Source organism: Myripristis murdjan, chromosome 1, assembly GCF_902150065.1.
Source record: "Myripristis murdjan chromosome 1, fMyrMur1.1, whole genome shotgun sequence".
Taxonomy (NCBI): Eukaryota; Metazoa; Chordata; class Actinopteri; order Holocentriformes; family Holocentridae; genus Myripristis; species Myripristis murdjan.
In genome coordinates, this window is record NC_043980.1 from 41,560,715 (window position 1) to 41,576,991 (window position 16,277).

The 16,277-nt window shown below is 40.2% G+C and overlaps 1 protein-coding gene across 3 annotated transcripts in view; it reads right to left on the reverse strand.

Annotated features, from left to right (window-relative positions):
• The window catches only part of LOC115369722 (glutamate receptor 2-like), a 134,083-nt gene that overhangs the window by 92,823 nt on the left and 24,983 nt on the right, over positions 1–16,277 (reverse strand). For all 3 annotated transcript variants that reach the window (XM_030066585.1, XM_030066502.1, XM_030066425.1), the window contains exon 2: positions 7,962–8,102. In XM_030066585.1, the coding sequence (XP_029922445.1) occupies positions 7,962–8,102 (141 nt within the window). The remainder of the gene's footprint in view (positions 1–7,961; positions 8,103–16,277) is intronic.

Consider the following 16,277-nt stretch of genomic DNA (forward strand, 5'->3'; position numbering starts at 1 on the left):
CCTGAGTGGTCTTGAAGCATGCAGTAGAGCTGAAGGTTTGAAAAGGGATCCTCAGGAATGTAACTGACCTTGTATTTGTAGAGTGTTTTTTTTTTTTTTTTTTTAAATAAATATCTGACGGTGGTGATGAATGATGTACTCTTTCATGTGGTTAATATATTATTCAATGAAATTATTACTTTTTGTTGTTTTAATCAAGTTGAAATGATTATCTCCTATCTGAGGACAACTGGTTTTGTAGGCCATGGGCCAACATGTAATCATTAAATTAATAAAAATTTAAAATAAACCTATGAAAGAACAGTACAAATGTGCAAAGGACCCCCTGATTATGCCCTTGATTCTTTTTATTCATTAAAATGTTGTATTTCCAACAGAAATAGCATTTTTCTTAGTGGGACATGATTTATCCAAATTCCCAAGAATCAGTGCTAAATAAACAATGTGTTTTTTGGTTGCTGCTGGAAGTTTGATGTATATGACCATCTGAGATTGTGTTGTTGTGTCACCCAAATTATGTTTGGTCGAGGGTGAGATGAGATGAGATATAATTATATATGGGTGCATATAACCCACTGACCCACAGTTACCTCATTTCTGCTGAGGCTTTACTGTTTACTGTGTACCCCCCAAAAAACAAGAAACAATATTAATAAGTTGCTCAATATTCTTCAGATTTGTACTCATTGACCCATCTATATATCAATCTATATTAATAGAATAGGCTCTGGTCGTGATATTAACAGCGGCAGTAGTGCTTTAAACGCCCATCTGAGTGTCCATTCAACTTGGACCGGGACTGGTGGAGTGCAGACGCACTCATCTTCACCACTGGTGGGTGACTCAGGCTGTCGCACCATGCATTTAAAAAAACGCCGATATATTCGCCTGTTTTTCAGGCGGCTGCAGCCGACGCAACATGTATAATTTATTTCACTTACAGGGGTACAGGTGTGATTCTCCTCTGTTCTCCTCTCTCTGTCTGCGTGTGGATGAGTGTGGGTATAGAAACGTGACGTTAAATTATTTCTGTTGTGATTTTATTTTTTGAGAATTTATTTAGCGTGTTGGGGGGGGGGGGCTAATAGCATGATGGGGAAAACACTAGGGATAGGGAAAACACTGAATGTATTTTGCTTCCATCTCTCTCCAGATGGTAGACTGCCGCATCCACCTGTTGCACAAAACGCACACGGCATGCTGTTTTTAGACCATCCCCAATTAGCTCTTTTTGGCCAGCTGAGTTTGATAACACTATACTATTGGTGGATCTACCAATGTGTTTCGCTGATAATCAGAAGATTATTCATTAAATGCTAACTTATACCAAATTGTTGCCAAAAAAAAAAAAAAAAAATACCAGAGTGTCCATCAAGCCAGAAATCGGACGCCACGCTGGAGTACTTTAAGCCCTGTGTATTGTGTGCCAACTATCTTCCAGACAACTGAGCCAACAGACAGCAGGTGCCTTTGTCTTCGGGGACTGCCAATCATCTTAGGAGATGATCCCGCTGCCTTCTTCAAGACCTGCTCTGTAAGTAAATTAACCCTCAGGGGTAAGATTAAAAAAAAAAAAAGTGGTTTTAATAAAAGTTAATGGGGCATTTTTTGCCATGAGGGTGTAAAATTTTAAATCTGGCACTATATAAAAATTACTTATGCAAGGAAATCAGTGTTATTGCTAATCTTTGACATATCCAAGAAGGCTTGGAGTTGTCCCTCTGTAGGTATTCAGAGCCTTGTGTTCTACTTCCTCCATGTATGTTAGCCACAATGGGGGATACTGGTGAGCCCACAGCACAGCTACATGTGCACCTGTTTTTTCAGCTAATTAGAGGTGTTTTGTGGCAAGGGACAAGAGTTTATCTTCTGCAGTATTATGAAAAGGCGCTATGTGTGTCTTGAGTCTTTGTACAAGAGAAAACACCAGCATTTTATGTTTAGGTTACCCTAACCCCAGTGCTGTGTGACAAATCTTTCTGGTTCAACCAATTAAACCTTGTACAGTCAGAACTCATACTGGTTTTACCATCATTACCACAACGTCACCAATTAGAACAGGCTTACTGTGGAAAACTACAACTCAATCATCAAGGTAGTTATCAGATAGTCCAATTTAAATGAAGTACAATGATTTTTTCATGTTTTTATTTCATCATGCCTGTCTCTTCCCCTCTCTTACACATTCACTCACTCACAACAGCATCTAAATGTACTGTATATCTTATTACATAGTTCAGTGAGGCAGTGGGCTATGTACTATGCTTTTTTCTATCTGAGACAAGAGGAGGTCTTCCTATTGTCTCAGATAAAAAGAGAGCGGATGCAGAAACATCTCTTCCGCAGACATGAGCACACTAGGGTGCTTTTCCACATAACATCATTAGCAAAGAATACACATGAGCACACATATAAACACACATGTCATGCGTTTCATAGAAAACCATCCACTTTAAAACAGAGTTAACCTACATTGTATGATCTTGTACAATTTGTGCCATCTTCAGATAACTGAACAAGGATAATACTAATTATATCATATGAATTGCATGTTGGGGTGAACCTTGTCACCACCTGGTAAATTTGCTCTTACTTCTCATAGCTCTAGGTGGAATGTAAGTGAGAATATTCTTTTTTTTTTCCAGCTGCCTAAGACTCAATAAAGACTGGAATCTATTTTCTATATGGATTTTCATGTCAGTCTCTACATGTTGGGGTTCAGCTGTGGAATAACATGAAACATTGAGTCCTTACACACTGGCTGGCTCTGAATGTGTATGTGTGTGCACATGAGTGTATGTAGGGCAGTGAAGAAAAGGGAAGCCGCTGGCACAAAACGGCTGACTGAGCACCCTGCCCCCACCCTAACACGTGTGCATACATGCACACACACAGCATTACTATATCTGTGGGGTCATTCCAAGACTAAATGACTTTCATTATCTTCCTGACCCTAAAATAAAACACTAATGACTAAATTCCTCACTTTAACACAAGGATAAGCAACCATGTGCCACAATGAGTACAGAAGTACTCATTACAACAAAAGAACACACCAACTGATTTCACAGATTAACAAACCTTAAAGCAATAAGGAAGTTTAGTGACATATTTGCCCATATACAATGGTGGAAGTAGGTGATGATGGGCCTGTGTGCAAGACTTGCTCCCAGGTCATTGCCTATATTAATTAAGGGTTCAGATTATTGTAGCTAGTGGTAATATTTACTCACACCAAATCTCTTACATTTTCATGAGCAAGGACGACATCTAATGACAACAGTATATGAGGCCAAGTGCTGACAAAACATTCAGCACCAGGGACTGCAGTAAAATCACTTGGGCAGCAAGTTAATCATTACTGGTGGAATGATAGCAACAAGAACTGAAGAACTGAGGAAGCTGCTTGGATAAGAAGTGAAACGTCTTTAGGAATCTACAAACAGTCCAGCTGACCTCGATTCAGTTCTGTGTGGTTAACCATGATCTGGATGACTGAAAACCTACACTGACATCTTACCAAGCATTTTGGGATAAACACCCTCAGAATGGTAACAGAGTATGAAAGGACAGCCAAGAGGATTGCGGACTACAGAAACCACCTACGGTTCAACCTGAGATACTGTCAACACACACTCACACCAAACAGCCTACGTCTAGGTTCCAGCATGAAAGGCCACAGAGCTGGAAAGATCCTGGAGAGAGCACAGAAGTAGGTATTAAATGAGAGAGTGAGACAGGTAAAATTCACCATCAAAGCTTTGAGGAAGAACGCTGACTGTCTACTCCAGAAGATGAAATCACATCTGCCCAAGACAGTCTTGGTGAGGGTCACTAAATTTGTTGAGAGGGTACAACTAACTCAAAACATCAAAAGTAAGGAACAACAGTCACAGAAATTCCAAACCCTTCAGTCATGAGCCAGCAACACCAGGGGAACACAAGAACTCACCTGGAGGCAGAAGGAGGATGACCCCACATTGGGAAAAATGCAGGACAAATGGGAACGTGTCAGACACGGAGCTTACCCACCCAGTGATGAAACATCTTCAAAAACAACAAACAGTCCAGTTGACCTCGATTCAACTCTATGTGCACAGCAACAGGGACACAAAGCAAAGAAATAGCTAGGTCCCTATCACTTTTGGGGCAAAGTGTAACTGCAACCCCAGAATTTCTGCCACTGTCTGTATATGGTGTTGAGCTCAATCTCCTGCCACTCAGTTTTCACCAGGAGCTCTGCTGTGGAACACAGACCTTTCAGGTTTCTGCCTCACAATTTCATGTGTACTGCATTCACAAAATGATAAGTTACAAACATAACTCAGAGTATCACATAAGGAGGCAGTGGTCTAATTTGTCTAAACACTGACTGCCAAATAGTCCAAATTGTTTGAATGAAAAAGTAGATCTGGTGATAAGGAGGGCCTGGAGAGTAGATCCGGTGAACCTGGATAATCCTAAATGTATTTATCCGATCAGATCCTCTAATAATCATTGATGAATGGGTTATAATGTTTTAAAATGTAGTAGAATTATCAGTAGAATTATCAGTAGAAGTAAAGTCAAAATAGTAATATCAGTAAGAGAAGTAATTCTTGCACTAGTAGTATTTTAACTTACAATCCAATTAAGAGCAGAAGTAGCAAAATAAAAAACAGTAATGGCAGTGACAGCAATTTGTTTCCAAAACTCCAAGATAAAGGCACTATTTAGATCACTGATCAACACTACCCCTGTCGGTGTCAGGGACTTTAGAAACTACCCAAATGAATGTCTTACCAGGTGTTTTCAAACTTTTTCATGTTCTGGATCCCCAAATTGACTTTCAGTAAACTGCAGACCCCCATTTGTCATTTCGCCCTACAGCTTTGTCATTTTCGCCCTACAGGACCCTTACATCATCATCTAGCATCACTCATCCGTTGTTTAAATATATCATTTTATTATAAATGTAATACATTTGCTGTATTTTTTACAGACTTTTTGCTAAAGGTTTTGCTAATTTTCTGTTAATTTTCTTTTTTTCTAATCCTTTATTAATGTCCAGTAATTTAAAAAATATTTTTTCCCAGTTAATTCACTCAACCGCTTTGGGGAAAAGGAGATAAGTACACCAAGAAGCAATGTGAAAATTAGCAAGAAATTTGTAAAAAGTTACAAGGAAATGACAAGAAAATTAGCAACAAAATATTTCTTAATGTTGTTAAGGAAACTATATTTAACCCTCCTATTATGTTTGGGGTCAGTTTGACCCCATTCAGTGTTTAACATCTCTAAATAAATGATTAACATCTTGTTTTTGTTTTTGTTTTTTTTGCTTCATATTTAATGACTTTTCCTAATTTAATGGGTTCGACCGGGTAAACATGAAATTCACATGACATGTTTTCAATCACACTTTGTACATGCATCGGTTATAAATAACAAAAATCTGTACTTAGAAATAATATAAAGCCATTAAAACCATTAAAAGATATTTCTTTCCAATTTTAGGTCAATCAGTGAGATTTTATGGTGATTTGCATATTTTTCCATAGTCGTGTAATAGGAATACTGGATGTATAAGTGGAGGGTGGGTGGGAGGGGGGTTATGTTTTATTTAAAGGGCTATTTAGTTAGTCAACAAAGAAGCCTAAAGTACCTGACACATAAACTTTGGTAACAATTTTAATTATAATAATTTTGTGGAGGTTTAAATTGCTGGGGTCAAACTGACCCCAAACATAAAAGATGTTAGTAAATTTGAACATAACAGGAGGGTTAAAATGGCTAAAATTGTCAGATCAGTCATACTGGAGCAGATGTCCTGTGTCCAAATGCTTGTGAAAGGCATTTAAAGTAATCCTAAATTTGCTGGGGAAGCCCTGGAAGCCCCTTTCAGACCGCTGTTGGTCCCCACATTTTGAGAACCACTGACATAGATTACTAAATCCACTCCAGATGCTGCCTGTGCAAATACCCTGATTTACATTGTTAGACCATTCAATATCTTGATTCATTTGGCTTGATTTCTTAGATTACTGAAAACACAGACTCACACTGGTTGGAGAGAGCGAAACGTACATGTCATCAAACATTAAAAGAGCTCCCGTTCATTGACAAACCCACACAGGAGGCTACAATGAATAAATGGGCAAGATTTACTGTCTAGGGTGAGGTCCCGACAGCATTTTAGCTGCACAGCTCAGTATTAATTTTAAGTATCAGATTAATCAAGGACTTCACACCAGCCCAGCTGGACAAAGGCTTTAGCAGATGGACTAATAACGGTATTGTACATCACTTGGTTAGAGATGGAAACCTGAAGTCCTTACAAGTAAGAGAGGAGCTTGACCTGCCCAGGTCAGAACTTTTTAGGTTTATATATAAAAAGCATACATAGGATAGATCACAGTAGGAAATATCAAGTGAGGGCTGAAATGGACATTTCTATAGCACTTTTCTAGTGTGCTGAACACTCAAAGTGCTTTTTTAGAATGTTTGCCTCACATTCACGCTGACGGCAGAGGCTACCATGCAAGGTGCCTAGCTGTCCATCAGGAGCGGTGAGGGGTTCAGTGTCTCACCCAAAGACACTTCAACACACTCTGGAGGAGCCGGGGATCGAACCGGGAACCCTCCAGTTACCAGACGACCGTTCTACTTCCTGAGTCACGCTGCCCCCGAAGGGAATATGCTCTATAGCAGTGGTCCCCAAACTACGGCCCGCGGGCCGGATACGGCCCGCCTCCACATTAGGTCCGGCCCCCTGAACAATACCAGAGATGCATTATGATTTTTTTTTCCAGTCTGGCCACGCGATCGAGACTAATACACGCATAGAATGTGACAAGCCTACTGGAACCTACAAAAGGATTATAAGGAAGGAACACAAGAACTTTGAGAGACTGCTCATATGAGTCATTTAAGCAGTGTGTTCAAAGTTCTGCCTATGTTGCCGCTCTAGGCGAAATTGCTGGCTTGCGCCCTTTCATGTTACTACTCCAACCGGGGCAGCATCAGTCGGCATCAGGCGAGCCGGCACTGGCCAGCATTAAGCCGCTCACCTGTCAGATCTGGCAGACCAGACCGGGTGGGCGCGGTACCGGCCGGTGCCGCGGACGGCCCGCCGGCCCGCCTGATGCCGATACATCAGCATGTGCGGGTCAATACCGTAGTCTAGAAAACTGGCAATTTTTTTCTCGTTATCCCTGGTGCTCATTTTTTCCCAAGTAGATTGCGCCCTGGGCGGTTGCCCACACTGCCCATAGCAAAAACCGTCCCTGCATTTAAGTAAGAGATTCTGCTCTGACAACTAAGCTGAACTTTTACCTGTTAAGATTGTGCACGGCACAACAGAAAGTTAATGTTCCATGGACTTTTTTTTTCTGTGAAGAACCCAGAGAGGGTTATTTGGTTATTATTTATTTCATAAATAGTGTTATTATTATATTTCCTGACTTTATTTTTTCTGTGAAGAACCCAGAGAGGGTTATTTGATTTTTATTGATTTCATTAATAGTGTAATTTATTTCATTAATAGTGTTATTATTTATTTCCTGAGTTTTTTTTTCTGTGGAGATCCCGGAAAGGGTTATTAATATTTGGTTATGTGTGGCTTTCTGGAAAACAATCAATGTTAACATTTAGGCACCCCTGCAATCGTCACACTTTTTCTGTTACAAACTGACCCCGGCCCCCCATCAGAGAAGGGAAAAGTTATGTGGCCCTCACAGGAAAAAGTTTGGGGACCCCTGCTCTATAGTTACCTGCTCTAATACTTGGAGACACCCATTTTGGGTGAACAACATTTAGAGTATGTGTGAGTGAAAACAAAGATCTGCTATTGCAGTAAATCCCCTCCAGCAACAGTTGAAACAGTGATAGTCAAATAGTGCTGAGCATCAGGACATTTTGAATAAATGGCTGGACAGATGATAGATAATTATATAACATAATATAAATAAACAGATACTTACAGCAGTTCGTGACAGCAAAGCTATTGGCCACCTCCAGGTTGTCTATGTGTGGAGTCAGTCTGAAATCTGCTGTCCCGAACTGAACCATGCCAACTCTGAAAGCACTGTACTCCTGATCTGCACCCCTGGGGAATAAACCACCTATAACAGAAAAATAGGGAGACAGTAGAGGTGATGTATTACAACCCGCATCATTCTGCATTCTGGGTTCACCCAGTGATCACCCAAATACAACACAGGCTCAAAAAAAATCTTAAATAGATAAGACTGATTTGATGTAAAGGAGGCTTAAGAGAGTAAAGAAGAATGATATACAGTCACAAGAAAAGAGAAAAAGTACAGGTCACTATATGAGCAAGCAGTCATGAAAAGGGCTGCCCTGAGTATCTAGCTTCAAATGAGAGCAGGGATAGTTCACCCATTTGAAAAATTTAACACACACACACACACACACACACATGTTGGTTTCCATCACTTCTGGGGACATTACATTGACTTACATTCATTTCCTGGAGATTTATCCTAACCTTAACCCTAACCACTACCTGCCTAACCCTAACCTTAACCTAACCCTAAAGTTATCTTAGCTTTAAATCAAGTCTTCACCCTAAAATTAATGGTGCTCCCTTATGGGGACTTGCTTTTTGTCCCCATAAGGGAGGCGAGTCCCCACAACGTGACTGTGTTAACAGATTTATGTCCCCACAACATTAGCGATACCAGGTACACACACACACATCCACACACGCCACTCCAGCTGTTATGTAGCAGTGGTGTTTGCATCCTTGCATATGTGATGTCCTTGCCTTCTCATTTTGCACTGTCAATGCACTGTCAATTCATTTCTGTTAATATTAAAGGCTTGATGACCCGTCAGTTCAGGTTCAGATTATTTAATAATTCCTGCAAGAATTATCCTGTTTGAGAAGATCTGGTTCTCCGCTGCGGTGGATAGCCTCAATCAACGTGAACCTTATGTTGAACTTGAATGTCTGAATGTCAAGTGGGTGGGGGCCTTGAGTGGGGAATGTCAAGTGGATTGCACTACAGGTTGCATTTAGCCAATTAGCTGACAGTTCAGCTGTGGTGGGCAGAATCAATGGGATATTTTTTCTACTGGAAAACTGACAATTTGGCTGATGTTGAAGCTGTTGGGCTGGGCCCATGTTTAAGACAGAAGACTGTTTTGAGTTGCTACGTCTGCATTTGACAGTTCCTTCTTCTGCCAAATCCTAGGCCTGGAAGCTGGAGGGGTGTAGTTGTTCCACTGGAAAAGCAGCAGAAGAGCCCCATTTTTCAGAAGCTGGCGACCAGGTGGAGGTGAAGGCCCAATCAGATCTACACTTTGAAAATGTTGGCTGCATGCAAGTTCTTTGTCTTCCAGAAATGTATAGAAACTGAGCACACAGTTGAAAATCACTGAAGCTGTACATTGTGGGACTCAGCAATGATGGGATGCACTGCAATGGTAACAAGTGCTATTGCAGTAGACAGTCCAGGATGAAAGCATGGATCAAAGTCTCTGTAGTGGAGAAAGAGTTATTGGTGAAGACAAGCAAAGTTTTTCAGGTTCCGGTCGTTTGATGATCATGTACAATTGGACCGTAATATAAACCAAATTTTTTGGTGGACATACCTATAAGATGCAATTGGTGTTATTGATTCTTGTTCCATATTTTTCCAAGATAAGACTTTAATTTCCTCCATCCAAAAGCTGATATTTCTTAATACAAATGCCCAGTGATATAGCTTAAAGTTTAGACACACCCAACTAGCATTACTAATATTAACAGCCAAGTTAAGGTTCCTCGTTTGAAACCTTAATCTAGGGAGGGAGGAACACCTTTACTTTTGTCTGCATTACTCAGCATCAGTGCTGATTTTCACAGATTAACCCAGTATCCTGAAAGATATCCAAAGTGCTGCAATGTTTCTAAAACAACAGGTACAGTTTGTTGAACGGTGTGCGATGTTGCACCGGTTGTTATAGGGAAAATTTGAGGACTGTCTGATTAATTCTGACAGCAGTTTGATTGGGGCACACTTAATTTTTACTATGTCATTCTATGTCAAATACCTCTGAGAAGCCTCTTCACACACATACCTGGGCTGAAGGATCTGCATACAATGAATCATACTGATAAATTTATGTCCAAACTTAAACTCCTTTAAAACCCTCCAAAGGGTTTTAAAGGAAACCTTTAACCCGTTTTCAATGTCCAATAAAACATAACAGGCCACAGACAGGCGGGATTTTATGTGCTGCACTTAGTATGTGTGGGAGCTGGCAACATTATCTGAGGCCAGATATCAGGCCAGATATTAGCAGGGGCTAAACAGGAGCCAGAGAATGAACCGATGACGCGGCCCACCGCGTCTTTGGTGGGCGGGGTTACAAAACAAAACAGGAACTGCGAACGCTATAAACATAAACAATAATCCCCGAGAAGCCGTGGGCTATACTGATTTTACAACGGCATGGAACGCGGCTCAGCAAATTACATTTAAGGATGAGAAGCACCCGTTTTATAACTAAACATAGCGGTCATTCTTTCCGATCACGAATCCGACAGGTAGCCGGCAATAATTGTGTTTTTCGCCTCTGTATTGAAATGTAGGCTTGTAAAGACACAAGCAGTATTTGCATCGCTAATAAATCCAGATCCTGCTCCACCCGGGGCCAGAAACTGTATGGGGAAAGCAGCATTATATACTTGACTGAGACGCGGCTCACGAACATCATCCCCGACTCACTGATCAGTTTCACCGGCTTCAGGACAGGACGGGCGGACAGAGACAGAGACGCTGCAGCCACTGTATTGTATGAGTGTGCAGTTTGATCTGTGTTGAAGTGATGAAGCTGCTGTGACAATGTAATTTCCTGCAATGGATTAATAAAGTATCATTCATTCATTCATTCATTCATGATGGTTATTGTGATTCTGAGCGAGCGTCTCACGCACCCACGTCATCACGTCATGACGTGGCTCTGACTTGGCTCCACTTGGCTCTTGACTGGTGGAAAAGCAAACCGGTTCTTCGTTGGCACCAGTTAAGCACCGGCTCTAGCACCAGCTCTGAACTAGCGCCAGGTTCTTTCTGGTGGAAAAGGGGCATATGTAAACTAAAAGCCTCAATAACATAGTTAAAATTTCTTATCAAACTGGTCCAAGAATACCCCACAGTGCTAGGTAAAGTTCCATGGGTGTGACATTTATACCTGGCATTTGGCCTGTGCTTTTGCTCTGACTGTTTTAAGTAGCTAATGCAGTCAGATAGGAGAATATACAGTTTTGGTGTCCTCAAATGACTATGAAGGGTAGTCTAATCCTCTAAAAAAAGGTGAAGTCATGTTCAGAAGAAACTGAGCCACTTGCATACAGTTCTTCAAAGTAATTCCTGAATGTCTCATTTATTTTCTTTGTTGAGAATACTACTCTATGTTTAGTGCATTTAATCACTGGTATGGCTCTTTTAGCTTCTTGTTTGAGAGTTATAGCCAAAAGGTGGCTTTGTCTGCTATCCTCTGTATAGTACTTACGTTTCGTTATGTGGATCATATTCCACAATATATCCATATTCCACCCTACATCTCATTAAATCATTTAATTCTGCTTGTTTTGTTTTGAGCTTGTCTGATGCAGGCCCATACCACTGTCACAACCAAGACACTATTTTTGTTTACACCTATGCATTAAGTTAGTTTTGTTAGAAATTCATATGGGCTGAAGGGATGAGTTAAATCTTCATCTAGTTGTCTTATTCTTAATATTCCAATGATTAAAAACTGATATAATTGGGTTGTTATCCAATTCATGGCTGGACACAATTTTACTGAATGTACAAAGGACAAACCAAAGGAGAATGTACAAATGTAATCTATTCGACAAAATGTTTTATGTCGACAAGAAGGTAGTCTTTGGAAGAAGTCTTTGGAAGATCGATTATCCACACTCCATTTCACATAAAGCGAGAATAGAGTTTCATGTTGGACATTTATTTTTATACTAGGAAGGTCATGGAATTGGGACTGGTATGTTTTGGTGGTGTTTTCTTTCAGCTTTGAGAAAGCCATACTAGAATGCATTTTTTACTATTATTAACTTGTTATTTGAGTTTCAAATAACACAAATCCATTCCAATTACATTCCTTTTTTAGATTCAACATTTTAACCCAGAAACAACCTCCTCTCCAAAATGAGCAATATGGGTCGGAAATTAATCCCATTTGATGTCTGATTCTAGGTGTCAGATATGCTCTGTGACAGAATTTTAGGTGTATATACTGATGATTAGAGTTTTTTGATGCTCCACTAACATTGTCCCAAATTGTCTTCCAGTCTAGGTTTTGCCCCGAATCTGATAAATCCCTCTCCCAGGCTTTCATTCCCGCTGTGGCCATATATTTCTGTGAGTTCAGTTTATCATAAATATATGAAACTATACTTCTGGGAGCCTTCTGTATCCATTCCAAGATGGTATGGTCTTTTAATTCTATTCCCCAGGGAACCCAATAGGCTTTACAAGCTGATCTTATTCTAAAATAGAAAAACTGGGAGTTTTTGTTAATACCATAGAGTGCTACAAGATCTTGAAAGTCAAGAATATTATTTGCCCCACTAATGTCCTGGAGCTTTTTGCCATTCCAGACATGGCATCGAAGTAATGAGTGTAATTTCTGCCAGTATCCTATTGGGGGTGCAAGTGGCAGCATCAAACTGATGAAGTTAATGCGGGGTAGAACATTCATTTTAATGACTGATATTCGTGCAGGGACAGACGCTGGTAGGTGTCTCCACCTGTTTATATCTTCCTTTATTTTTTCAGAATTAATGAATAATTTGTTTTAGCCACATCTGATAAAGAATTACTTATTCTTATTCCTAGGTAAATAACCTCCTTTGAAACCTTAATCTGAGGAGGAAGAGATATTTTGCTTTGGTCTGACTTTGAGAGATTAACTTTGTATCCTGACAAATATCCAAATCGCTCCAACACTTTTAAGACATAGGGCAGAGTCTGCTGAACATCTGCCAAATAAAGTAATGTGTCATCCGCATAAAGCGATATTGAATGTGACGTTGCACTTATTGTAGGGGGAATCTGTGTGGAGTTCCTAATTAAATGTGCAAGTGGTTCGATAGACAAGGTGAAGATCAAAGGGGACAGAGGGTCTCTTTGTCTTGTACTCCGTTCTATGTCGAATAAATTTGAAAAGCCTCCTCCCACACAGACACGGGCTGATGGACTGGCATAAAGTGTTTGAATCATACGTATGAATTTATCATCAAACTTAAACTCATTCATGACCCTCCACAGATATGGCCACTCCAGGTGATCAAATGCCTTTTCCGCGTCGAGAAAATAATAGGTCGCATTCACTAAGGATATCTGTGATGCACTCAGTGTATGTAAGAGCCTGCGGATGTTATCAGAGGCTAAACGCCCCTTGATAAATCCCGTTTGATCCAGATTAACTATTTTCTCAATTGCTGTCTCAAGTCTGCTAGCTAGAACTTTAGAGAATATTTTAAGGTCAGCATTTATCAGAGAGATAGGACAATGGTTGGCACACTCCAAGGGGTCCTTACCATGCTTAGGTATGACCGTGATCAGGGCTGTATTTAGCTCTCTATGAAAAGCACCTTTATCAATGGTATAATTCAATGTCTCTAACCATACTGGTCCAAGTATATCCCAAAGAGCCAAATAAAGTTCCACAGGAATACCATCTATACCTGGTGTGTCCTTTATTTGTAGCTTTAACAGCTTTAAGTAATTCCTCTATTGTAATAGGAGAGTTGAGTAACTTTGTATCCTCTAATGACAATGTAGGAAGTCCCAAATTACTAAAAAAAATCAGTAAAGTCATTTTCTGAGGGGACTGAGCCATATGTATATAGTTTTTCAAAGTACAATTTAAAAGTTTAATTTATTTCTTCTGTTGAGGTCACCAGTCCATGTTTTGCACATTTGATGGCTGGAATGGACCTCCTAACTTCCTGTTGTTTAAGAGTGAGTGCTAAAAGATGACTCGGTCTGCTGCCCTCTGCATAGTATTTCCGTTTGGTTATATGGATCATATATTCTGCCCTGCTTCTCAGCAAATCATTTAGTTCTGCCTGCTTTGATTTGAGTTCATTTTCTTTAGTTTCTGAGTAACTTCTTTTGAGGTCGTTCTCCAGACCTTTACACTGCTCCTCCAAATTGGTAATCTTTTGCAGCCGTGTTTTATGTAGGTGTGAACCAAACCCTATTGCGTTGTTTCGTATAAAGCCTTTAATGGTGGCCCAAACCACTGTTATATCCGAAACACTACTTCTATTTATCTCTAAAAATTCGGTTGGTTTAACTCTAAGCTGTGTTAAGAATTTGTCATTCTTCAGAAGTGTGGGATTAAATTTCCACCTAGTTGCTTTATTTTTAATTTTGCCATAATTAAAAGTAGATATAATTGGGTTGTGGTTGGATAAGTGTGTGAGTAAGAATTCCATTGAGTGTACTGAAGGCAGCAGGCCGGAGGAAACGAAAATATAATGTATTTGGGAGAATGTTTTGTGTCTTGACGAAAAGAAAGTGTGATCTTTAATGGTTGGGTTCCACACATCCACTAAATTTAAGTCCTTAATAAAGAGATTAAGTGCTTTGGAGGCAGAGTCCTGAGTGCTTGAGACGCTTGAATATGATTTATCAATATTACTGTTTAGCGTAACATTCATATCTGATCCCACATATAGTTGATAATCATTTAATTTCAATAATTGGGAGGTAACCGTTGGAAAAAAAAAAAAAAAATCTGTTTCAAATACAGCTGGGGTATAAATACTGATGAATGCTATCTTTTTACCCTGGATGGAAGTGCAGCAATAGGCTAGACAACCCCCATTGTCCGAACCAGTTCTTTCAACTGCAATGTTGATACCATGTCTCATTAGTATCATTGTACCCTTTGAGCGGGTACCATCAGCTGAAGCCACAATGGGTTTATAAAACCGGTTTTGAGCTCTGGAAATATCATTACGCTTTAGGTATGTTTCCTGTAGCAGCGCAATATCTATCTTTTTTCTACGTAAGAAATCTAGAATCTTTGACCATTTGTGGGGAGAGTTCATTCCTCTCACATTAAATGATACAATATTTAAGCTCTCTTGCTTGCCTGTTACATTGCACTTCTGCTGTATATTGGTGGTAGAACCCTCACTCTCAGGATCGCCGGGTAAAGAAGAAAGGAGTCAATCCCTCTCTGTCGCAGCTTGGCACGGATGTTCTTGTATTCCTGCCGCTCCTGTGTTGTACCGGGGCTGTAATCAGCAAAGAACTGCAACTGGGTGATGTTCGGGAGCGTACGATTTGCCTTTCTCGCGCCCTCCAGGACCACATGCCAGTCTGTGTACTTCAGGAGCCTGAAGATCATGGTCCGCGGTCTCGATGTGTTGTTGGAGTTGTTAGAGAAGATTAACTGTGCTCTATCAATCTCAATCTGTCCGCTCTGGGAGCTCCCGAGCGTAGGAATCCACTTTGGTAGCATTTTCTGGAGGTAGCCTCTCGGGTCGTCACCCGGTAAGTTTGCAAGACGCATATTATTCCTCCGAGATGTAGCTTCCAGATCGTTTCGCTTCTTTCGTAGCTTTGTCATCTCCGCGAGGCAGGATTTGGTGTCTTTTTCATTCTTATGTAAGCTAGTCTGGATGCTGTCTATTTTGTTGAAGACCGTGCTGAATTTTTTAGCATGGATGTCAGCTTGCTCTTTTAACAACCGTAAAATGTCGCCATTCTCTGCCATATGCTTCTGTATTGGTTCCAGAGCTTTTTCCACGGACTCCTCTAGCTTGTGTACTACGGACTACTATTGTCCTTGGTATCATTATAAAGGGGACCTTCTAACCTTTCATTTAAGCTTGTGAATCTTTGTGACCAACATAGGGGTCACTGGAGCTCTTTATACTGTCAACAAAGTACATTTTTACACAATTTTCGTCTAAACTGTATACTATCTTTTAGCCTTGTGTCATCTAAGAACAACAGGAACACAATATACAAAAACTGGTATACTCACAGGACCATAAGGATTCAGGAAATATATAATTTGCCTATTTTATTTCATTGTCAGAGGGGATGGTAAGCCTTAATTTGAGCCTAAACCAGGATATGCACCAGCGTCTAAAATGCAATTTTCCTAAGGTGTTTGATAACTTTATGAGCTGATAACTATGAAACAGCTACCACTCAGGAATGGTTATCATGTATCTTTTCAAAAATCATAATTATGTTTTGCCACCTTGAGTGGTACCGACAAATGACATTTTGGGCTCTGGC